This window comes from Pongo pygmaeus, chromosome 2 (genome assembly GCF_028885625.2).
Source record: "Pongo pygmaeus isolate AG05252 chromosome 2, NHGRI_mPonPyg2-v2.0_pri, whole genome shotgun sequence".
Classification (NCBI taxonomy): Eukaryota; Metazoa; Chordata; class Mammalia; order Primates; family Hominidae; genus Pongo; species Pongo pygmaeus.
In genome coordinates, this window is record NC_085930.1 from 89294289 (window position 1) to 89319145 (window position 24857).

The 24857-nt window shown below is 40.3% G+C and overlaps 1 protein-coding gene and 1 long non-coding RNA gene across 6 annotated transcripts in view; one reads left to right on the plus strand and one right to left on the minus strand.

The window, feature by feature from the left end:
- The window catches only part of PRICKLE2 (prickle planar cell polarity protein 2), a 347003-nt gene that overhangs the window by 243032 nt on the left and 79114 nt on the right, over positions 1-24857 (plus strand). For all 5 annotated transcript variants that reach the window (XM_063661879.1, XM_063661880.1, XM_054482676.2 and 2 more), the window contains one exon: positions 3361-3544. In XM_063661879.1, the coding sequence (XP_063517949.1) occupies positions 3361-3544 (184 nt within the window). The remainder of the gene's footprint in view (positions 1-3360; positions 3545-24857) is intronic.
- LOC129033731 (uncharacterized) lies at positions 774-14844 on the minus strand. Its single transcript, XR_008501660.2, has 4 exons — positions 14716-14844; positions 11975-12028; positions 8025-8147; positions 774-3619 (listed from the first exon to the last, which is right to left on the minus strand). It is a non-coding gene; the product is annotated as an uncharacterized LOC129033731 (long non-coding RNA).

A 24857-nucleotide genomic window follows, 5' to 3' on the forward strand; every position in this document is an offset into this window, starting at 1 on the left:
TTGATCTACAAAGTCAGTGTATCTCTGTCAAAACTCTAGCTGGCTTTTTTTTTTTTGCACAAATTGACAAACTAATCCTAAAATTCATATTTTATGAATGCAAATGCAAGGGTTGAAGAAGAGCCAAAACAGTTTTTTAAGAGAAGAACAAAAATTGCATGACTCATATATACTTCATGATTTTAAAACTTATGCGCAGAACTGCAGTCATCAAGACAGTGTGGTACTGGCACAAGGATGGACATACAGACCACTGGAATAGAACTGAGTGTCCAGAATAAACTCTTACAGCTATGGTCAGTTGATTTTTTGACAATGGTACCAAGCAATTCAATGGGGAAAGATTATTCTTTTCAATAAATAGTGCTGAAAGAACTGGATAGCCACATGAGAATGAAGGTGGACTCCTACTTAGTGCCATATACAAAAATTAACTCAAAATGGACCATAGACCTAAATGTAAGAGCCAAAACCATACATCTCTTCAATTAAAATGTAAGAATACATCTTTATGACCATGAGTTACGCAATGGCTTCTTAGAAATGATTAAAAAAAAAAAAGCAACAACAACAACAAAAAAATTAGACTTCATCGAAATTAAAAACTTTTGTGCTCAACAGATGTCATCAAGAAAGTGAAGACAGTCCACAAAATGGAAGAAAAAATGTTCCTATCATATATCTGATAAAGGACTTGTATCCAGAAAATATGTGAAGAACACTTATAACTCAACAATTAGAACACAACCCAATGGAAAAAAATGGACTAAGGATTTGTATAGACATGTCTCTATTCTAAGAAGATACATAATAAGCACATAAAAAGATATTCAACATCATTAGCCATTAGGGAAATGCAAATCGAAACCACAATTAAATACTGCTTTATACCCACTATAGTAGCTACAATAAAAGAAGACAGACAATAACAAATGTGACAAGAATGTGGAGAAAATGGAACACTCATTCATCAATGGTGGGAATGTACAAAGGTGCAGATATTTTGGAAAACAATTTGGGAGTTCCTCAAAATGTTAAATCTAAACTTGCCACATGACCTAACAATTTCATTTCTAGGAATATACCCAAAAGAATTAAAAACTTTGGCCAGGCGTGGTGGCTCATGCCTGTAATCCTAGCACTTTGGGAGGCTGAGGCGGGCGGATCACGAGGTCAGGAGATGGAGACCATCCTGGCTAATACGGTGAAACCTGTCTCTACTAAAAATACAAAAAATTAGCTAGGCGTGGTGGCAGACACCTGTAGTCCCAGCTACTCGGGAGGCTGAGGCATGAGAATGGCATGAACCCAGGAGGTGGAGCTTGCAGTGAGCCGAGATCGCGCCACTGCACTCCAGTCTGGGCGACAGAGCAAGACTCCATCTCAAAAAAAAAAAAAAAAATTAAAAACATGTATCCGACTGAGGGCAGTGGCTCATGCCTGTAATCCCAGCACTTTGGGAGGCTGACGCGGGTGGATCATGAGGTCAGGAGTTCAAGACCAGCCTGGCCAACATGGTGAAACCCAGTCTCTACTAAAAAAACAAAAATTAGCTGGGCATGGTGGTGCGTGCCTGTAGTCCCAGCTACTCAGGAGGCCGAGGCAAGAGAATTGCTTGAACCTGGGAGGCCAGAGGTTGCAGTGAGCTGAGATGGCGCCACTGCACTCCAGCCTGGGTGACAGAGCGAGACTCTGTCTCAAAAAAAAAAAAAAAAGCCAGGCCTGGTGGCATGCACCTGTGTAGTCCCAGCTACTTGGGAGGCTAAGACAGGAGGATTGCTTGAGCCCAAGAGGTCAAGGCTGCAGTGAGCCGTGATTGCATCACTGCACTCCATCCTGGGAAACAATGAGAACCTGTCTCAAAAAACAAAACCAAACAAATATCCACACAAAAAATTATACATAAGTAATCAGAGCATCATTATTCATAAAAGCCATAGGTGAAAATAGTCTAAATGTCCACAACTGATCAATGAAAATGTGGTATATCTATACAATGGCATATTATTCAACAATAAAAGGGAATGAAAGATAGATACATGCTATAACTTGGATTAACCTTGAAAAGTCATTCTGTGTGAAAGAAGCCAGCTTCAAAAGAACCACATATTATATGATTGCATTTATATGAAATGTCCAAAATAGGCAAAACCATAGAGACAGAAAATAGATTAGTGGTTGTCAGAGCCTGGGGGCAGAGGGATATGGGAAATAACTGCCAATGCTCCTGGGGTTTCTTTTGTGGGGGGATGAAAATTAGATAGTGATGATTCACAATTCTCAATGTATTAAGAGTCCATGAATTGTACACTTTGAAATGGTGAGTTTTATGGTATGTACATTGTATCTTCACAAAGCTGTTATCAGAACGTTGAGGCACATCTGGGGATTAAAATTCTGGGCTCTTTTATCACCTTTATAAGGTGCTACTGAAACTAATAATTTTTAAAAAGTGAACACGGAATAAATTATTTCCCTAAAATTTTCCTCCTCTATTCTTTTTTTTTCTCTTTTTATTTTATTGGTGGAAGCTAGAAATGCTTTTGTGTTGCTGACATCAACATATTTATTGCTTCATCATTTCTGTAGCTATGGATAAGAGAACAGATGGTAACCTTAAAAGAGAAATGTTCAGTTTGGGAGATTTTTATCTTTGGCTGCTACCTTTTGAAATAATTCACATGCATGATCTTCTTGTATATAAAAAACCCCACCAACATAGGGAAAATTTGGGTTTCTAATTAGAATTCCAAACCTATAGGGATCTTTAATGGAGGTGAAATTGTCTTTCCTATGAGATCTTAGGGCCAGATACGTTTCATGAGAAAAAATATGTGTGTTTGCTCTTCTTCTTAAAGAACATTTTAGCTGCATTTTTTCAACCATTTTTTCCATTTTCCAGGGCTTAGCAACCTTTTATAAAAGCAGTATGTTGTCAGTATTTGTTAAATCTACAAGTAACATTTCTGGTCAACATATGTATTATGTATATTTAATTGCTATTGCAGTCAAGGAAATTGTGGTCATGGGCCATATCCAGTGGTCTACTTAGTAAAATAAAAACTACATTACCATTTCTCTTGTGGTATTGATTTAGAAGAGAAGGCTGGGGTCCACATGTAAACACCCTTAGCATGCTTACCTGGTGGCCTCTGACCTTTCATGCTGTTTTCACATGCATGTACCATGCCCTCTGCAAAGACAGGCATATTCTGGAACACTGCTCGCGATGCCTTTGCCTGATGCCCATTGCCAAGGAATGTGTTTATGGTTTGGGATCCAGGGGCTAGTGACTGGCAGGCTCTTGAAAAAAGAAAAGGTTTTCTCTTCTTTCTCACCTTCTACCTTTACTGCCTGCAGGAAGATCTGCCTGCACTGCAAGTGTCCCCAGGAGGAGCACATGGTGACAGTGATGCCGCTGGAGATGGAGAAGACCATCAGCAAACTCATGTTCGACTTTCAGAGGAACTCGACCTCAGACGATGACTCAGGCTGTGCTTTGGAAGAGTATGCCTGGGTCCCGCCGGGTCTGAAGCCTGAACAGGTACCATTCTGGATGGGAGCATGCTGGTGATTTGGGTGTTTCACTTTGTCTTGCTGGTCCTTCCTCATTCTAGTTCTGTAGGAAGAGTAGACTTTGCTGATTCAGAGAAGTGGTAGGGCTAAATATGTTGAAGATGCCAGGGGCCCCAATGGAAAATGAGGAAGGGAAATGAAATTGAGCCAGGAGTGATCCATTGCTAATTCATTCTGTATTGTCATTATTAACTGTTACCAGGATTGTCTAGAAACGTCTCAGAGGTGTACCACATTTTTCTCAGTGACATACAGCCTCTTGTATTTCTTGATACTTAAAATTTTCTCCTCCACCAGCCCCATGTTGTTTAAGAAGCTCTTTTATAAGCTGGGTATTTTCATGATGTTTCCTGTGAGAATCTGAAGTGCCAGAATCTGAAGTGTTTGACCACTGTTGACTTCCTCTGACACATAAAATTTCTTTCTCAGGACATCTTCTCTATGTCCGACAAAAACGTTTTAAAGTTTAAACAGCCATTGAAATTTTGTTTGTTTTATTTATTTATTTATTTATTTATTTATTTATTTATTTATTTGAGATAGAGTCTCGCTCTGTCGCCCAGGCTGGAGTGCAGTGGCGCGATCTTGGCTCACTGCAAGCTCTGCCTCCCGGGTTCACGCCGTTCTTCTGCCTTAGCCTCCCGAGTAGCTGGGACTATAGGTGCCCGCCACCACGCCCGGCTAATTTTTTTGTATTTTTGGTAGAGATGGCGTTTCACCATGTTAGCCAGGACGGTCTCGATCTCCTGACCTCATGATCCGCCCGTGTTGGCCTCCGAAAGTGCTGGGATTACAGGCGTGAGCCACCACACCCGGCCATCAGCCCTTGAAATTTTAACTTGGAAACTTTAGGTGTGACAATGCTTTTAGGGAAAATTCTTTTTTTTTTTTAGCTTTTTTTTTTTTAACTTTATTTTCAGTTCATGGGTACATGTGCAAGTTTGTCACACAGGTAGACTGGTGTCACGGGAGTTTGTTGTACAGATTATTTCATCACCCAGATATTAAGCCTAGTACGCATTAGTTATTTTTCCTGACCCTCTCCCTCCTCCCAGCCTTCACTCTCTGATAGGGCCCAGTGTGTGTTGTTCCCCACTATGTGTCCATGTGTTCTCGTCATTTAGCTCCCACTGCATGAGAACATGCAGTATTTGGTTTTGTTTCTCCATTAGTTTGCTAAGGGTAATGGCCTCCAACTCTATGCATGTTCCTCCAAAGGATATGATCTTGTACTTTTTTATGGTTGCATAGTATCCCATTGCATATATGAGTCTAATATCTAGACTCTATAAGGAACTTAAACAAATTTACAAGAAAAACCAAACAACCCCATTAAAAAGTGAGCAAAGGACATGAACAGATACTTAAAGGAACGCTTTTACATTGTTGGTGGGAGCATAAATGAGTTCAGCCGTTGTGGAAGACAGTGTGACAATTCCTCAAAGACCTACAAGCATTAATACCATTTTACCCAGCAATCCCATTACTGGTTATATACCCAAAGGAATATAAATGATTCTATTATAAAGACACTTGCACACGTATGTTCATTGCAGCACTATTCATAATAGTAAAGACATGGCATGAACCTAAATGCCCATCAATGACAGACTGGATAGAGAAAATTATTTATAATAAAGGAGAACCCAAGAATTCACCCATAACTTAAGAGTAGTGATACTAATATAAACTTATTGATTAGCCATTGCTCATTTTCTTCTAATTTTGAAGTTGCAAATTGGCGGATGAAATCAGGGACATGGTGGGATTTGTTTGGCCAGCAAGGTATTGTTTTAAAATTTAATTAGCTACTAATACTTCAAAATTAGAGATTTTTTCAGGTATGTCTTGAAATTTTGAAGATCTGGAATCTCATTCCTGTAAGGATATAATTGGTTGGAGTTGAGTGATGGCCATTCCTTGTAGACAAAACAAAACTTGATTATACCAAATCATCCCAGTCTCTACAAAGTCCTTTTTATTCTTTTATGTTACCTTCCTGAAACCTGCAGGCACTTCTGTTTTGTGATCTCTGTTCTAATTCCCACTACAGGGGAGAAAATGTCTTAGAATAGAAACACTGCCAGAAAATAATCTCCATGAGAATTGAAGGCAATTCTCTGTTGGGTTATTAACAGGAAGAAATGAGTGCTTTCTCCCAGTTTGTGAGTTGAGGTTATATCTTCTGTTTTAGTAAAGATTTTATTATTAAATAATTAGTTTAAGAAGAATGAGAGTGTTTGATTGAGTTTGTTTAGACACTCAGAGAGGTAGTGGCTGACCGCATAACTTTGTTTGACATTGCCATTCTATCACCAGTACTTGAACAGTGTGTTTTCATACCTAGATATGCCTGTGAGCTTGTTTCAGTTTCTTGCTAACCTTATTTCCAACAACTTCTGCTTTAAGCAGCCCGTCTTTCTTTTGTTTACCTGAAGGATGTTGCTTCTTGCTAAATTGAGCTCTGAATTTTCCAAAGTTAAGCTTTTGTCGGTTTCCTGCTTAAATAGAGTTTTCTCTAAGATGATTAAACGTCATTCTATGAAATGCAGATTCAGAGAAAACGTTCTACTCATATTGACCCTAGAAAAAAGACAATTGCAGAAGCTAGGGTTTTGATTCAATTTATGATTTCAAAAGTGAGTGCTAATGGTATTTTTGGAGGTCCCTTGACTCATCCAAAATGAATGTCTTTGGGAAGCATAAATCTGAAATTTCTTCGATTTGTTTTGAAAGAAAATCATTAGTGCCATTGAACAAGTGGTTTGAATTATGTCAAATGAAAGGGTAGTCCTATCTCTAATAATTCTGTTGTTCTTTGGATGATTTTCCCTATTTCCTACACTTACTCAAATCTTTATGACACAGATGATTAGAAAAGGAAATAGCTCTGCAGAGAGAGGAAATCTTCTCAAGTTATTTTAAAAATTCGATAGCACCTAATAAAATATGCGTCTATATTAATGGTGTTTGAAGGGGTCATATTGCATGTAAGAAATGGGCTTCAAATTTTTAAATTGGAAGATCTTTTAAAGTCTATTACATATAGCACTGTTTATGAATGTAAAGGTTTTTTTTTTTTTTAGAAAGCTGTGTAGTATGCTATAAGAAAAAATTGAGTTCCTAAATGCCCTTCACTAATAAAAATTCTGATGTTTAATATCATATTAGCTGTCTGAGAAAGTCTGTTTTTCTATCAAGAGAAATTATAGTGAGTGTAAAAATGCTTTGTCCTGGAGGTAAAAATATTAAAGACTAGTTAGGGTTGAGAGTAATGTACTTTCATTTTTGTTAGAAACCTTTCATTTCACACGCAGGTCGTAGGTTGGTAATATACCTTCAGGTGATACTCTTTATTATTTTATTTCTCCTGAGAAATGCCTTCAATTGAATATAATGCAAATGAAAGTCCCCTCCCTTTTAGGGAAGTTTTCTTGAATACGGGCATTTAATTTCATAAAAATTCACTAGCTGTAAAACCCAGCCTTTTAAAAATAGTGGGAAAATAATGAATATAACAGATGATGCCAGAAAGGAAAGGCATTTATCTTGTGATCTCTAATGACTGAACTGAAAACTGATGAGAGAAGTTGTTCAGATCCTTTGCCTCTGCTCACTCCAAATAAGGGGTTTAATGGTAGCAGAACAGAGGGCTGGAATCTGCCCCTAGTTGATCATCTGAAGTCTTTTTTTATTTTTTGTTTATTTTTATTTTTTTAAGAGACAGGGTTTTGCTGCCACCCAGGCTGGAGGGCACTGGTACAATCATAGCTCACTGCCACCTTGAACTCCTGGGCTCAAGGGAATCCTCTTGCCTCAGTCCTAAGTAGCTGGGACTGCAGGCACATGCTACCACACCCAGCTAATTTTTGTATTTTTTGTACAGAAGGGGGTCTCACTGTGTTGCCCAGGCTGGTCTTGAACTCCTGACCTCAAGCAATGCTCCCAAAGTGCTGAGATTACAGGATGGGCCACCACGCCTGGTCTGAAGACATTCTTAAGTCTTCAATTTCATTTCAAACTCAAACAGTGAATAGTGTATACCCTATCTCTTTGAGGTGCTAGGATGATACATTTACAGTAGATAATATTAAAATAAGAACTTAGAAAATAATTAACAAGCTATAAGAAGGGCAAATGATGAAGAGGATTTCTCAGCCTCAGCACTATTGACATTTTGGACAGGATAATTCTTTTCTGTGGTGACTGTCCTCTGCATTGTGTAGGATGCTTAGCAGCATCCCTGGCCTCTAGCCACTGGATACCAAAAGCACTTCCCATTTGAGGTAACCAAACATGTCTCCAGACATTACCCAATGTTCCTGGGGAATAGGAGAACCACTGGGTGAAAGTGATGTTAAAAACTGGAGGACATCTCAGCAGAATTCTGGCCCAGTCAAGACAAAAAAAGGATGACTCAATTTAGCAAATGTTTATTGAGCACCTACCATGCTCTAGTTCCAGCTTAGAATAGTTGCTGCCTTATAATATGGTCGAGTATTCAGCAGAGTGAAAAAGTGGGGATCCCACGCTGCTTTAGCAGATCCCTGAGGCAGATCCTGCTATCTTCACTAAATCAAAATGAGAATTGGAGCTGCATGACCAGCTGGCCATGGAAGGTCACCTTTTTGTTCTCTAAACCAAAAATAACTTTTTCCTCTTTTATAAAAGGAAGACTTGTTCATTGAAAAAGAAAAGAAAAAATGTGAGACATCCAGGAAGGCAAATAAAAATCACTCACAATTCCACCAACCAAGGAAAATTGTGTTTCAACCTTTTTGCCTGTGTATTAGTCTGTTTTCACACTACTGATAAAGACATACCCAAGACTGGACAATTTACAAAAGAAAGAGATTTAACTGGACTTACAGTTCCACATGGCTGGGGAAGTCTCACAATGATGGCAGAAAGCAAGGAGGAGCAAGTCATGTCTTACATGGACGGCAGCAAGCAAAGAGAGCTTGTGCAGGAAAACTCCCCCTTATAGTAACCATCAGATCTTGTGAGACTTACTATCACGAGGCCATCATGGGAAAGACCTGCCCCAGTGATTCATTTACCTCCCACTGGGTACCTCCCACAACACATGGAAATTCAAGATGAGATTTGGGTGGGGACACAGCCAAACCATATCAGCCTGTATATTCAAGTTTCTATGTGTGTAGGAGTATATTTCTGCTTTGATTTGGACAAAAATGTGATGATGCTCTCCACTTATCCTGAGCTGTCTTTTCTAGGCCATATATTGTGAACATTTTTCTGCATCAGTATATTTCGATCTGGATTATCCTTTGTAATGGTTCGATAGTTTTCTCTTGGTAGGTTCTAACCTGGAGTGGTACCACTACCTCTAGAGGGCATTTGGAAATGTATGTTTGGGAGAGGGCAATTAATGTCTAAATAACTAGGGGACTCCACTAGCCTATGCATGGGGCCTTGAGATGCTAAGCATCCCAAAAAGTACCAGATGACCCTGCGCAAAGGAGAATAGACCCATCTCAAATGCCAAGATACCATCATTGAGCACCATGGAGCTGAGGGTTTAGTTTTGACCACTTGCATTTATTGGCAGCTTTCCTCTGTATTACAAGACAGCAGCAGCTAACCTTATGCATTTTGTACATGTGCCTGCTCCTCTCCATAAGCATAATTTCTGGAGGTGTAGTGGTCATGTGTAAGCTTCTCTAAGGTTTTAGATTCATGATGCTACACCACTCTCCAGGAAGGTCATAACTGCTATGTCTTGTGGGTGGATAGCTTTCATTGGATGCATGTGGATTTTATATTAGTTCTCGTCCTTGCTGCTCCATGAAACTCTGAAGAGGCCATCAGATTGCTTCTCCTGAGTGGATGTCTTTTTCATTGATGTTTTGGATACTCCCAAGTGTTCATGGAGGGTTCTTAAATATGAATATCTCCAAAGGTTAGTAGTTTTACCTTGACCGTAACTATGTTTTAGCAGAGAATAAGTTGCAATTAGATTCATCATCCAGAACACTCAACTTTCACTTCAAACTGTCGCAGGAAGGATGAAGAGTAGATACCAAGTTTGATTGCCCAGTTTTTGGCTTTCGAAAGCATTGTCTTCTAAGTGGTAAAATAGAACATCCAGTACTACCCAGAGACAGGGGTGAATTAGTTGGATTTGAGCCCTATAAAGCTGTAAAATATCTCTTTTGGGAGTGTATAAAATTCTTTATTTGGCTTTTATTTTAGTGACTATTACTCATCCATCAGGTGTCAGATTAAATGTATCTCCTCAAATAACTACTTTGGCTGGCCCCTAATACAAGATTAAGTCCTCAGTTACATGCTTTGTAGCAAACCCTGCAATTTTTGTTATTAACACTTATAAAACTTGTAATTAGATACTTATTGGTATAATAATTTATTTAATGTTTGGCTTCCCTACTTTCCTTTAAGGCCCAGGAGGGCAGGAATCTTGCATGCTTTGTTGTTTAGGAATCCTCCCAGCACCTAGCACAGTGCCTGACACATGGCCAGCACCCAGCAAATATCTGTTAAGAGACAGGCCAACGACAGGGGTCCTCTGTAGAACCAGAAATGTTCAGGTCGCATCACACTGAAGAGATAAAAGCCTGTGGCATTATTTTTGACATAAAGGGTTATTCCATATCAGTTATTTCTGTTCCCTCGGCTGCTCCTAAAGATTTGTATTCTAAGCAGATTCCCCTAACCATCCCACCTGCTTCAGAGTTTGCTTAGGTTGCAAAAGGCCAGAGAGGGTGACATCTTGCCAAGGGTTGCACTTAGCAAACCTGAGGCACCTCCACCAGCTCCAAGTCTCTGGGTCTGGAGCAAGGTGGGAGGAGCAGTGGGTCTGGCAAAAGCCCACTGTGTATCCAAACCCAGGCACCATTTATGTCCCAATTCAAATCTCAGGAGCCCAGTGGGAGCCATGGCGTTAGGAGGAAGCAGCATGGTCCAGTGGGAAGAGCCTTGCTTCCGGATTCAGGCAAATCTCTCTACTACTCCACCACTTTCTGACCACAGTAAAGTGGGACCCTCAGTTTCCTCTTGATGAAGATGATAATGATGATGGAAAAGTAATTAGACTCTCATTGAACACTTGCTATGGACCCACCATCCTTTTTAACACTTTGCATGCATTGTCTCATTTAATACTCAACCGACCTTATTTAGTAATTACTCTTCCTGTCTTCACTGTAGGGTAAATAAAGCAAGGCTCAGAGGAGTTAAATAACTTGCCCAAGATCACACAGCTAATGAGTAGCAGAGACAGATAAAATCACAGACAACCTGACTTTGGAGCCAGTACTATTAGACCTGGAGATCACAGGGCTGATCTGGCCACGGATGAGAGAGTGCTTATAATGCTCCTGGCCCTCTGTCTGCACATAGAAGTTGCTCAATAAGTCAGTTGTTTCCTTCCCGTCTTTCTTGTGAAATAGTATGTGACTAACTAATTACTATTGCCCTGAGTCAGTTCAAAGAGGAGCAGAAGGAAGGTTTGGCTTCCGGGAAAGAGGGAGGTTATGTGGAGAAGGAGAAGGTGGATTAAGCACAGGGTTTGTAGGAATCCTAGGGTCCTTCTCAGCCTTCTCAAAAGGTTTTCATAAGGTAATTTTGAATTCTGCCAATATGGGAACCTTTCTGTTTCCCAGGCCTTCTGCTGTGGGATTGTTATAAAGATACAAGTTTGTCCCAGTGGGGTTCTCTGGCTCTATGGAGCCTGAGGAAGTTATTCAGGGCCCCAGATGGAGCCTCTTGATTCTGAATTCTCTGATACCCCAAGGAGGCTTTGGGACTATCTGCTGAAGTACTGAGCTCTGCCACCCACCTTCCTTGGTGCCTGAGATCTCCTGCAACATCACAGTCCTCAGACCTGGGGGGAATGAGTCCTTGGGAAATTTTCTGTAGGCTTCTCAGAGTGCAAAGGGAGTCTTCCCACAAAGAATATTCTACACATCTCTCTTAGGGGATCAACAGGTCAGCAGAGGCTCCTTGATTTGGCCTCTGTGCCAGTTGGAACCTTGTTAGTACCTGTCTCTAATGGTTTGACTATGGGCTTCTTGGCAGCGTTCCACTTGATTTTCCCCATGAGAGTCCAAGGAATAAATCAGAGCGCATGCTAGAAAATTGGGTGAAAAGGAAATGGCCATTGGGCTTTTTTTGTTCACTCATTCACCTATTTAAGGATATTTATTTTATACCTACTATGTGTCAGGCAGTGTTCTGGGCACTGGGGACAAAACGATAAACAAGAGACTTAAGGTTTCTACCGCACTGTAGTTATGTGAAGAGTAAAGACAAATAATTAGAAAACAAATACATAAGATAATTTCAGGTTGTGATTTTTTTAAAAAAAACATAGTGATGTGAAGAATAGGGATGTAAATATTTAGAAAACTCTTACATGTGTCAGATATTTTCCTGGGTGCTTTACAAGTTGCTTCTCACTTAATGTGTCCTATAAAAACAAAACAAAACAAAACAAAAAAACAGCTTCTGAGATCATTGATGTGGAGCGGGGTGCTGGGGGGATTGGCTAATTTGGCCCGATGGGTCAGGTCCGGCGTCTTTGGGGAGGCAGTATTTGAGCTGCTACTGAAGAAGCCAACTATGCAGAGGTCTCATTTGTTACAGAAGTTAACATACTCATTTGAGTGAAACTCAGAAGTGAAATAAAATCAGTACCAACTTTGTGCACAAAGAATTTGGGGAGAGTGTTGGAAGACTGGGGAGAAATGAATGGAGCCCATGCAGTGCTCAGTGCTTGCCAAGACATCCCTGGACATGAAGGCGGGACAGTCCTACTACCTTGCTTGCCCCTGGAAAATTGGAGGCGCTTAATCATCCATCCCCTTGATGTTTCTGCCCCAGGTGCAGATAGGGCAACAGAGAGCCCCCATTTGACTACAGAGGTAACATCTTCCATATGTTAAATTCATAGCTAGTACTCTACTTACATTTATTTATGTCCATGCTACCTTCCAAAATGTGAGTCTGTTAGAGACGGACATTGTCTTATTCACCACTCTGTGCTCAATACCAAAAATAATGCTGGGCACATACTAGCCATTTAATAAACAGGGTTTGCATGAATAAACAATCCCATTTAATCCTTGGTACAAAATCTTCTATTTCTCCATTGAAATCATTGAGGCTCACAGGATCAGAAACTTGACCAAGATGCCACAGTCAGCGAGGGACAAAGACAGGACTTAAACTAGCCATTTGTCTGACTCCGGTGCCCATGTGGGCTCTTCCTCCTCCACCCCTTCCTCATGCACAGTGAAGAGCATGCACATTGCTCCACTCAGGGAATCAGATCCAAGAAAGCAGACGTGATGTGAGTTGGAGGAGGGGAGCAGCATGAGTCACACAGGCTCTTTCATACTTAGGGGTGGGAAATTTCTCCTAATCTGAGGTTGACCTTGGTGACTAAGGAATTCATCTTTTCCCCACCTCCAGTTTCCCCACCACTGCAGGAAACAGCATGGCCCTGCTTCAAAGATTTGTTTCCCTATCGACAATCTCTGTTTATCCTTATCTCTTCTCACTCTCTTACCCTGGCTTTACTGTACTTCCTCCAGGGGCTCTCATGTTATTGGTACAGACGGCGTCATGTACCTGGGCACTCAATAGTGACATTCATTGAGCAAATATTTATTGAGTGCCAACTATATGCCAAGTACCTTCCTAGGCACTAGGGGACAGCTGTGAATAGAAAAACAAGTACTTCTGCCTTTGTGGAGCTGACAGTTTAGTGAAGGATGCAGACAACTTAATAGCTGAATAACAAGACACATTCAGAGACCGATGTCTATTAACAAAGCAATTAGAAAGGGTGATATGCTCTAGAGCAAGGAGTTGACAGGCTTTGTCTGTAAAGATCTAGATAGTAAATATAGGCTTCATGGATTATACAGTCTCAGTGGCAAATACCCAACTCTGATGTTGTAATGTGAAAGCAGGCATGGACAATAGGTGAACAAATGGGCATGTCCATGTGACAATAAAACTTTACTTACAAAAACAGGAAGGGGGCCTGATTTGAAACACAGACCCCTGATTTAGAGGATCTATCTACTTTATATTGAATGGCTAAGAAAAGCCTCTCTGCAGAAGTGACATTTGAGCTGGGTCTTTACATGGAATGATGGCTTGATTACCCAGATTTGGTCTGCCTCATCCGGTGGTTTTCAAAACAAGGTTCCCATACCAGTAGCACTAGTATCACCTGGGAACTTGTTAAATGTAGACTCTTGGGACTTGCCCCAGACCAAATAAACCAGAACTCTGAAGATGGAGCCCGACAATCTGTTTCAACAAAGCTTTTAGGTGTTTCTCATGCATGACAAAGCTTGAGAGCCATTACTGTTGGCTAATGGAAAAGCCACATTGCTAGGAATAGATGAGGCCACATCTTGACTCTGTCACTTAACTCTGTAACGTTGGGCATCTCGTGCATCAGTTTTCTTAGCTGTAACACGGGGATGCTTCTGCCCAAGTCTAAAGTAGCTAACAGAGAAGAAATGAATTCATCTTTGTAAGGATCCTAGGAGAAAGCAGACACAAAATAGGTCCTCAGCAAATGGTAGCTGCTGTCCTCATCAGAATCATTATTTGAATCTCCAAGACACTGAAGCAGATTTGCTTGCAGATACTGATGAAGGGTGTGCCCCAGAAGCTACCCAATCCCATTCCTGTCTTTTTGCCTTTGACTGGCATGCCCTGGATATCACCCAAATACAAGGCTGATTGTTAAAGGAAAACTCAAGATGCTTTTAAAAGTCTTTCACTGGCCCTGTTTCTTCAGCTCCCTTTCTGGCCTGTTAACCTAGAGCATGCGCTGATACCTTTTACTGCAGGACCATGAATTATACAGCTGTGACTCACCACCACCCGGCTGGGGCCACAGTACCAGGCGTCCAGCTTTACTGTTAGCTTTCAGGCTACTGACAGTTTGCTCTTTTATGTGAGAAGCTATTTATACCAGGAGGGACAAAGGCTGGCAGATGCTGGGGGAAGGGAGAGAAGAATGACAAAATGGTTCATCTCCCAAGGTCTGCTGGGTGGTTTTGGCTTATAGGAAAGAAATGCACAATCTAATAGCCCTTCTAAAACCCCCATAAAAACCATCATTAGACTCACCAGCCATTTGCAGAGTGTTGTCTTTATTTCATTACTCCATCAGCACATACTGAGATCAAAATGGGATTTCATGATACAGGGAGATGCATGTCTCTCCAACTGAATTGGATTAAATTCCCCCTAAGCTGCATCTCCTAGTTAGCCTTCACTGTCACTCACCTCGGTGTTTTCAATGCAGTTTGAGAGATGAGTTGGGAAGGGAGGGAAGAAGGGGGCAGGGCAGGAGGAGGCTTCAGAGCAGTCCACCTCACTCTTCTCGGGAATCTAGTCACATGAACAATGCTGTATTTATCTTGGCTCCAGAAATACACTGATGTCATCAGATGGCAATGGGAAATATGCCTGTGTGTGCAGCTTTCAATAAAACTGCCTGTTAATAAACTTGTTTTCAACGGAGCTGTCAGAGTTGGGACTAGAACCTGGATTCCCAGGCTTTAGGGCCTCTGCCAGATGAAGTCAGCAGCAACATGGCCGGATTCCACCAGCAAGGGCTTGTCAAGGCTTGCATGCAGATTATGAGGCCTGGAGAGGCCAAGGCTCATTTGCAAATGCAGAAAGAGAGACCTGCAACTGGAGTTCTAGCTTTCAAGACAGGTATCTCCAACCTTTACAGTAAATTCACTCTGGGGTCCTAAAGATTGGGACTTGGCCTCTTACTTAGACTTCCTGCATAAATTCACAGCTGCATACCCTTTCTGCTGACTGGGCAGTCTACACTGTAGCCTGGTGTGAGAGTTGATGTAGTATCAAGATGATCTCCTCTGCCTTACGAGGCAGGAGATATTTTGAGTAATTTCATGGGATGATTGGGTTAATCCACCACCAAATCGGCAAGTAACTAACTTCCTTCCTCAATCTATTTATCTGCCTGTGCCTTCATTTATTCATTCATTTGTACATTCAGCCATTTATTCGTTCAACAGTTGTTTATTAAGTACCCATATATGCAAGCTGTTAGTATAGGTGTGATTTCAATATGGCAGTTTTCCAGGTCCAATCAAAAACTGGAGCCTTCCAACACCAGTCTTTATATGTTGCTTTAGATGGCCTGGAGCCATACACAGGTAGATGTAGAAAGTGTCTCATGGAAGACCCATACAGACATCAGGCTTTGTGCTGGCCTCCGATAACTTCTGTCTTTTGAGTACCTATCCTTCTGGGCTCATAAGTGTTTGAGAGTCTAAGCTTTGATGATAACTAGCTCTGTGTTCAAATTTTAGCTGTGCTGCTTTCCAACATTGGCCAAGTTAATTCACCTTCCCAAACTTTCATCTCATCTTCTGAAAAATAAGGATGTCAGTACTTAACTACAGCATAGTTGTGAAAATTAAATGAAACAATGCTTTAAACATTTGGGGTTTTTTAAGTGGCTGCTCTTAGTTTTCTTTTCCATAGTCAAAAATTGGAAATAACTCAAAAGTCTATCCATAGGTAAATGGATAAACATGTTGTATTATATCCATGTAGTATACTACTACTTTACAATAAAAGTGAATGGACTGTTGATCTATGCAAAGTGAATCAGAGTCTGAGAATCATTATTCCAAATGAAAGCAGCCAGGCAAAATAGTACACACTATGTGATTTCATTGATATAAAACTCTAGAAAATGCAAACTAATCTATAGTGACAGAAAGCAGATCAATGGTTACTTGGGGATAGGGAAATGAGAGGGAGGAACGACAAAAGGATGGAGGAGAGTTCTGGGGGTGATAGGTACATTTGCTATCTTGATTATGTTGATGCTTTCATGGGTATATACATATGTTGGAACTTACCAAATTGTATACTTACATGTGATTTATTATATGTTGATACCTCGATAAAGTGATTGAATAAATGAATGAATGAAGTTACTCTTTAGCAAACAGGAAGGCAAGCTTCCTCCCATGCCCATGGTGGAGGCTTCCTAAGGTTTCTTCAGTTGCCTCAGGGAGTAGCTAAGTCTTTTGCCAAGCTTTTGTCAGAAAGAACTGCTCAGTATTAATCATGCACAATGAAAAGGAGATTTGGGGCAGAAACTCATCAACATCCAGATGGATGGCACAAGAAAATGAGTTCCACAGACTGGCTCATTTCATAATCTCTAAGCTCCCAAGGACAGTGCCTAACACGTAGTTGGCACTCAGTAAATAGTGGTGGTAGTTGTTATTGCTATGGCAATTATTAGAGTGGTACAAAAGTAATTGCTGTTTTTGCCATTACTTTTATCAGATAATCTAGCTTGGGGACTGACTTTTTCTAATTCTTAGTTGGGAGGCTGTCTTTTCCTAACTTACTGAAAGATACCAAAAATTCTAGCAGCAACCCAGCGGGGTCTGTAAACATTAACTTCCCTACAATCCTGGGGTCCTGAGAAACCTTTCTGACTCTTGCCAAAGGGTGTTAGGAAAAAAGAGGTGCTGTCTCCATCCTCACTGGATCCAGTGTTTGGTGAGAAGGTAATAATTTCCTCAGGGTTGATGATCAAAATTGTGAACACTTAATCTCTGTATGTTCCCAAGGACAATATCTGACATGTAGGCCCTAACATTTGGGCTTTTATTATAGTCTCCTTTCCCTTCCATCATTCTGTAAATTATTGCAAGAATCATAGCCTTAGAGAGGCAACCAGGGAAAAAAGCTGCAGTGCCAACCAACTAAGTTTGCCAACCACTTGGCAATTCTATGTGTGTTGAGAGAGGAGGTCAAATGACATGGATAAATTTGAGGTTGGGCTTGAACATAGTTTTGAAACATCCATCTTCTTTTGTGCCCCATTGCTGTGTGGATAGTCAAGAATTCATCTGGATGGTGAATATGCCATGAGAAACAGCTCTTCTGGCTTGGAACAGTGACTCATACCTGTAATCCAAGCTACTTGGAGCCTGAGACAGGAGGATCGCTTGAGTGATGGCTTGAGTCTAGGAGTTTGAAACCAGCCTGGGCAGCATAGCAAGATTCCATCTCAAATTTTTTTTTAAATCAGTCAGTCATTGGTGTGGGCCTGTAGCCCCAGCCATTCAGGAGGCTGAAGCTGGCAGATTGCTTGAGCTCAGGAGTTCAAGGCTGCAGTGAGCTATAATAGCACCATTGCATTACAGCTGGGTGACAGAGCAAGGCCCTGTGTCTTAAAAAAATAAAATTAAAATAACTAAACATAACTAAAAGAAACAGTTCTGCTGAAATACGATCAGTGGGACCATTTACTGTGGTGTTTCTCAAGCACAGTAATTAAGAGCCATGGCTGTGGTATCAGACGCAGCTGGGACCTGATCCAGTTCTGCCACTGTCCAGCTGTATTTATAACTGGAGCAAGTTGTTTTACCTTGTTGAGGTCATTCTTTCTCACCTATAAAATGAAGACAGTAATGTTTCCTGCCTTATAGAGCACTTAATCAGTACCTGGCATTTCAAGAAATGTATATCTTTCCAGACTAGAATGGCCAATTGTTTTGAAAACACTTTTCTTGGTAACGCCTATCTGGGGAAGCAAGACTGAGATCTAAGTCTGAAGTTCTTGTCCATAGATGTTGGGGGCAAGAATTAAAGCATTCTAAGATATAAGCAAAACAAGACAGAGCCGAAATTCTTAAGCCCAAACCTTGGATTTAATATTTAAGAAAACATTCTCAGAGAACATATGTGACTTGCTCATTGTCACATAGGGCCAGTGCTTAGGGAGCAGTTAATATACCACTCTTCCCCTACCACATCAGGGGAAATACCCAAGGAATGTAGACTGGGAAGATACACAGAAAAGAGAACATTCAAGTGCAGAAAACGTCATGAATCAGAAAAGTTTGTTTTCAGACAGTGATCAAGTGGCCTTGACCAAGTTTCTTTGCATCTTCTAGCTTCTTTTCCCATTCGGAATGTAAAGATGTGAAATATTTTCTTTCCATTATAAAGTAAAAATAAACATGGCAATATTTCCAAATTGTTAGAAGAAAGATGATAGAGTTCATGAACAGTAATTACTATTGCTATGATATACTCTATAGCTTTCATAACTTTTGCCTTTTTGGTCTATCAATGCCAAATGAAGGCAACTTAAAATCTTTCTCTGTAATTATAGATTTGTTTTTCCTTGTGTTTCTGTTTTTGCTTTATGCATTTGAGGCTATGTTTTTAGGTGCCTACAAGGTATAGTATATAATATATAACATAACGTATGGTTATACTATAGTTTTGATAGATTATTCTTTTGTAACATTCCTTATAAATAAATGTGTTATTTATTTTTAGTTTATTTTAACAAAATAACTTTTAAAAAGTTTATGAACAGCTACATAATATTTTTCAGGAATAGAAGTAGTGAACTGGTGGCCATTATAAAACTGGTCAATAAATTGTATCACTAATAATTTTGAAATGACCAAGGATCTATTAATTGTAACATCCCTTTATATCCTGCCTGATTGTATTTGTTCAAATTCTGGTTTGTATAATACTAACATTGCATACTAGCTTTCTTTTGGTGAGTAATTGCAAGACTATGCTTTTCCATTCTTTTAAGACTTTTCTTATGGTTTTAAGTGGGACTCTGCAAGCAGCGCATGATGGATATTGCATTCCTATTATTCCAAACTGATAATCCATCTTTTAATTGATGGGTATAATACATTTAAATTTATTACGATAACTTTTATAATCATTCCTACCACTTTATTTTGTATTTGCTATCTTTTTTCCTCTGCTTTTTTCTGTTTTCTTTGGTTCTATTTTTTTTAATGATGCCTTCCCAGTTTTCTTCATTTTCCTTTGCTTGGTGGAAAGCTATAGAATATATTTCTATTCTTAGAGTGGCTATTCACCATTTCTTAACATCCAGCCACACTGGATCCTTGTCTTAGTCTGTTAGCCACTTGTCTTAGTCTGTTTTGTGCTGCTATAACAGAATACCTGAGACAGGGTAATTTATAAAGACCAGAAATTTATTCTCTCTCAATTCCAGAGGCTGAAATGTTCAGGATCAAGGCACCAGCATCTGGTGAGGGCTTTCTTGCTGCATCCTCAGGTGGTGAAAGGCAAAAGGGCAAAAGAGGGAATGTGTCCCCACATGGCAGAAGAGCAAAAGAGATGAACCCACTCCAGCAAGTCCTTTTTTTTTTTTCTTTCTGAGACAAGGTTTCATTCTGTCACCTAGGCCAGAGTGCAGTGGTGCAATCACAGCTCACTGCAGCTTCAACCTCCCTGCACTCAGGTGATCCTCCATCCTCCCACCTCAGCCTCCCAGGTAACTGGGACTGTAGATGCACACAACCACTCCCAGCTACTTTTTGTATTTTTTGTAGAGACAAGGTTTCACCATGTTGCCCAGGCTGGTCTCTAACACCCAGACTCAAAGGATCTTCCACCTTGTCTTCCCAGAGTGCTGAAATTACAGGTGTGAGTGACCACAACCACGCCTGGCCACAAGTCCTCTTTATGTCATCATTAATCTATTCCAAGCAACTTCCAGAAGGTCCCATCTCCCAGCACTGTTGCATTGGGGATAAGTTTCCAACACATGAATTTGGGAGGACACATTCAGACCATAGGGCCACTCTTCAAGAACTCCAAGCTTCCTCCCACCCCATGCCTTTGCACTTGCTGTGCTTTCCTCCTTCTTTCACTTTTAACAAAGCTCCAGTTATTCAGCGTTTTTGTCTTCCTTCTTAATAGTGATCTTCTGTGACACACGTTTTAATACCACATCTTAGATTACCCATGAAAGATTTTTCTTCCCATCTTGAGTAGCCTGCATCTCAATATACTTCTGAACCAGTTCACCAGACCTTGGGTTCATATTCACTCAAGCCAAAGTAAAATATAATTTTGGGTAGTTTCTCTTTAAAACTAAATCATATGAATACTCAGAATTTTAAGATCATTTTATGTCTGTTATTTTTCACACATCTTTGCTCCCTTCACTTAACACATAACAACGGATTCTGAAACTCCCATTTTCAAAGGTTACTTCCTAAACATGTGGCAGAAGAGTTAAGATTTTTTTTTTTTCTTTTCAATCTATTTTATGCCTAGTTTCCAAAAGGGTCTAGAAGAGCTCTCAGTAGAATAACTAAAACAAGGGGAAAGCATGCTATACACAACAAAGAGAAAGGACATAATTATAATAGATAATCAAAACTAAAGGGCACTAGTAGAGTGAGGCACTGTTGTTGGCTAACCACCTGACAGTATCTCCAGTTTTGGATGAAGACTGTGATAGCATGAGGATGAGCATTGTTTTAGTCTGGATGTTGGGACTGTCGGGATGCGGAAGGGTGCCTGCCAGAACTGCTTTTTTGGGTCTGAGCCTCATTGATACTGAGTGCTTGTCTCTCACAATTGTTGGCTAACACCTTTCGTTGCTTCTGATGCCACTCCTAGAGCAATCAGAAAGTCTGTCGTGAGCCAGGAAGAGGTACTGTATAAATGGAATTCTATAATCTGTAAAATATAATAAAGTGAATGGCCTGAGACTAATAATTCAGAAGCTATAACTTGTCCAATTATCAGTGGTGATTTATTTCCTAGGTCTTCTCAATGAAAATGCTACACACAACTGAGTTCCCAGATCATTTCATTTGTTATAGATACTAATGGCTGGGGCCAGCATCTTCCCTGTGATCCTTAATTGTCTTATTAAAAACAGAAGGAAAGTTACTTATGAAAGGACTTAAATGTAAGTGTAGATACACTGTCTGACTCATTTTCTCCCCATTGATTTTCACCATAATTTCAGAGAATTTACCACAGAAAAACATTTGTTCCCAATACGTAATAAAAATCACTCTCGGCTGGGCAGTGGCTCACGCCTGTAATCCTGGTACTTTGGGAGGCCAAGGTGAGTGGATCACGTGAGGTCAGGAGTTTGAGACCAGCCTGGCCAACATGGTGAAACCCCATCTCTACTAAAAATACAAAAATTAGCCAGATGTGGTGGCACATGCCTGTAATCCCAGCTACTCAGGAGGCTGAGGCAGGAGAATTGCTTGGACCCAGGACGTCGAGGTTGCAGTGAGCAGAGATAGTGCCACTGCACTCCAGCCTCGGTGACAGAGTGAGACTCTATTAAAAAAAAAATCACTCTCAAATTGTCAAATTTGTAGATACTGAAAGGAAAATGGTGGCTTCCAAGGGCTGAAGGGGAGGAGAACGGGAAGTGAGTGGTTAATGAGTAGAGAGTTTCAGTATGGGAAGATAAAAGAAGTTCTGGAGATAGATCGTGGTAGTGGTTGCACAACAATGTGAATGTATTTAATGCTGCTGAAAAATGGTAAAAATGCTAAATTTTATATTCTGTATATTTTACCACAAAATAAATAAACACATACATACATAAATAACTCTCAGGAATTGGAGCAGTCCCTTCAAGGACCACATGGCCTTTGTTGAGGACGAACCTGGGCACATTAACTTCTCTTGCACAGACCAAAGGGGAAACAAATTCACCAAGCCTGAGTTAGTTCCCATAATCCTCATTATATACATATGCACATAACATTCAAAGTATGCACATTACTCAGTAATGCAGTTGATTTCTACCTTCTTTGGAGTTCAAACTGATCCATGTGGCTTTCATGATTAAGCAGCCACTCTGGCCTGTTTAGTATTTAAGGTTTTAGCAGGAATTGCAAGCTTGAAGAATGAACTGTGACTACACTGCTCAATGATTCATCAAATACATAGGACAGAGTGTAATCCTTTGACTAGTTTTTGGAGACAGTGGGGTGAAATGGATAGAGAATGAGCTTTGAAGTCAGACCTAAATTTAAATCCTGGCTCAGCCCTTTACTGCATGATGATCAAATGGTTTATAATTTTGTTGATCCCCATTTTTCATGATTCTGTACTTGCAAATGTGCCCACTTGCCAAAATTTGTTTGTAACCCCAAAATCAATACTTGCAGCAGCACTTTCATGGTCATTTGCAGACTTTACTTGTAACCTCAAAATCAATATTTGCAGCACTCTCGTGGTCATTAACAGGCATACACTGAGGGATAAAAAATTTGAATTGCCCAATGCATACATGGACAGCTGAGGTAGAACAGCTAATTCTATGCTTTCTTATTCCAGCTCACAGACTGAATAAACAAGTGGTCTATTTAGGGCCACTTTTTTGCATCTTATGCTTTTTGTTGGTGATTTCACTGTTTAAAATAGCGCCAAGCATAGTGAAGTGCCATCTAGTGTTTCTAAAAGCAAGAAGGCTGTGATGTGCTTTATGGAGCAAATATGTATGTTAGGCCAGGCACAGTGGCTCACACTTGTAATCCCAGAACTTTGGGAGGCTGAGGCAGGCGGATCACCTGAGGTAGTGAGTTCAAGTCCAGCCTGACCAACATGGAGAAACCCCATCTCTACTAAAAATACAAAATTAGCCAGGCATGGTGGTACATGCCTATAATCCCAGCTACTCTGGAGGCTGTGGCAGGAGAATCACTTGAACCTAGGAGGTGGAGGCTGTGGTGAGCCGAGATTGTGCCATTGCACTCCAGCCTGGATGACAAGAGCGAAATTCAGTCTGAAAGAAAGAGAGAGAGAGAGAGAAAAGAAAAGAAGAAAGAAGAAAGAAAGGAAGAAAGAAAGAAAGAAAATATGTATGTTAGATAATCTTCAGTCAGGCATGAGTTATAGTGCTGTTGGGCACGAGTTATAGTGCTGTTGGCCGTAAGTTAAATGTTAATGAATCAACAATACATATTAAGTAAGTTGCCCTTAAACAGAAACACACATGAAACAAGGTTATGGATTAATTGGTTGATGAAAATGTTGGGACCAGAGGCTCACAGGAACCTAACCCCATATTTCTCCTAGGAGGAATGTTTAGTATTCAGAAATTCAGTGTTTGCTGTGATTTTATAGCACATAACTGCCATGAATAAAGAGAATCACTTGTGTTTACCTTTGCAAAATGTAATATCCTGTTTACATAGTACTCTATTCTTTCCCTGCTGTGGCAGGGATTATGGCTATTTACAAAAGGTTGGTTCCTTCTTCTTCCAGGCACAAAGGGGGAATGTACTTTCTCAGTCCCTTTAAAGTTAGGCATATCCATGAGACTTGCTTTCACCAATGAAATGTGAACAGAAGTCACATGTATCATATCCAGGAAAAAGCTTTTCACTGCCAGTGTTCAGCTCCAACCATCCTTTTCTCTGCTGCCATCCTCATGGAGGCATATCTCCATATGGAGCCCCCATCACCTGGGTCTCTGCCTACCTATAGGAGGATACAGTGTGAGACAGAAATAAAATCATGGTATAGATAAGGGTTTAAGATACAGAATATATACAGTTCAACAAGAAGACAACTCAGTTAAAAGATGACTAAAGGACTTCAATCAACATCTCTCCAAAGATGATATACAGTCGGCTGATAAGCACGTGAAAAGATGTCCAACATCATTAGTCATTAATATAATGCAAATCAAAACCACAATGAGATACTGCTTCACACCTACTAAGATGGTTATAATTTTAAAAACTGGAAAATAAATGTTGGTAAGGATGTGGAGAAACTGGAATTTCTGTGCATTGCTGGTGAGAATGTAAAATGGTGCAGCCACTTTGGAGCACTGTTTGGCAGTTTCTCTAAAAGCTGAACAGAATTACCATATCATCCAGCAATTCCACCGCTAGGTATATATGCAACATAATTGAAAGCAGAGATTCAAACATAATTGTATGCCAATGTTCACTGAAGCATTATTCACAGTAGTCAAAAGGTAAAAACAACCCAAATTCCGTCAACAGATAAAAATGGATAAACAAAATGTGGTATATACATGCAATGAAATAATAGCCACAAACAAAGTTCTGACACATGCTACAACAGAAATTAGCCTTGGAAACATGCTAGGTGAAATAAGCAGACACAAACGACGAACATTGCATGCTTCCACTTATATGAAGTATCTAGACTAGGCAGATTCATGGAGATAGACAGTGAATTAGAGGTTACCAGGGGCTGAGGGGAGGAGAAATGGGGAATTATTATTTATTTGGTGTAGAGTTTCTGTTTAACATGATGAAAAATTTTGTGATGAGATAGTGGTGATGATTGCATGACATTGTGAGTGTACCCAGTGCCACTGAACTGTACACTTAAAAATGGTTAAAATGAGGCCAGGCATGGTGGCTCATGCCTATAATCCCAACACTTTGGGAGGC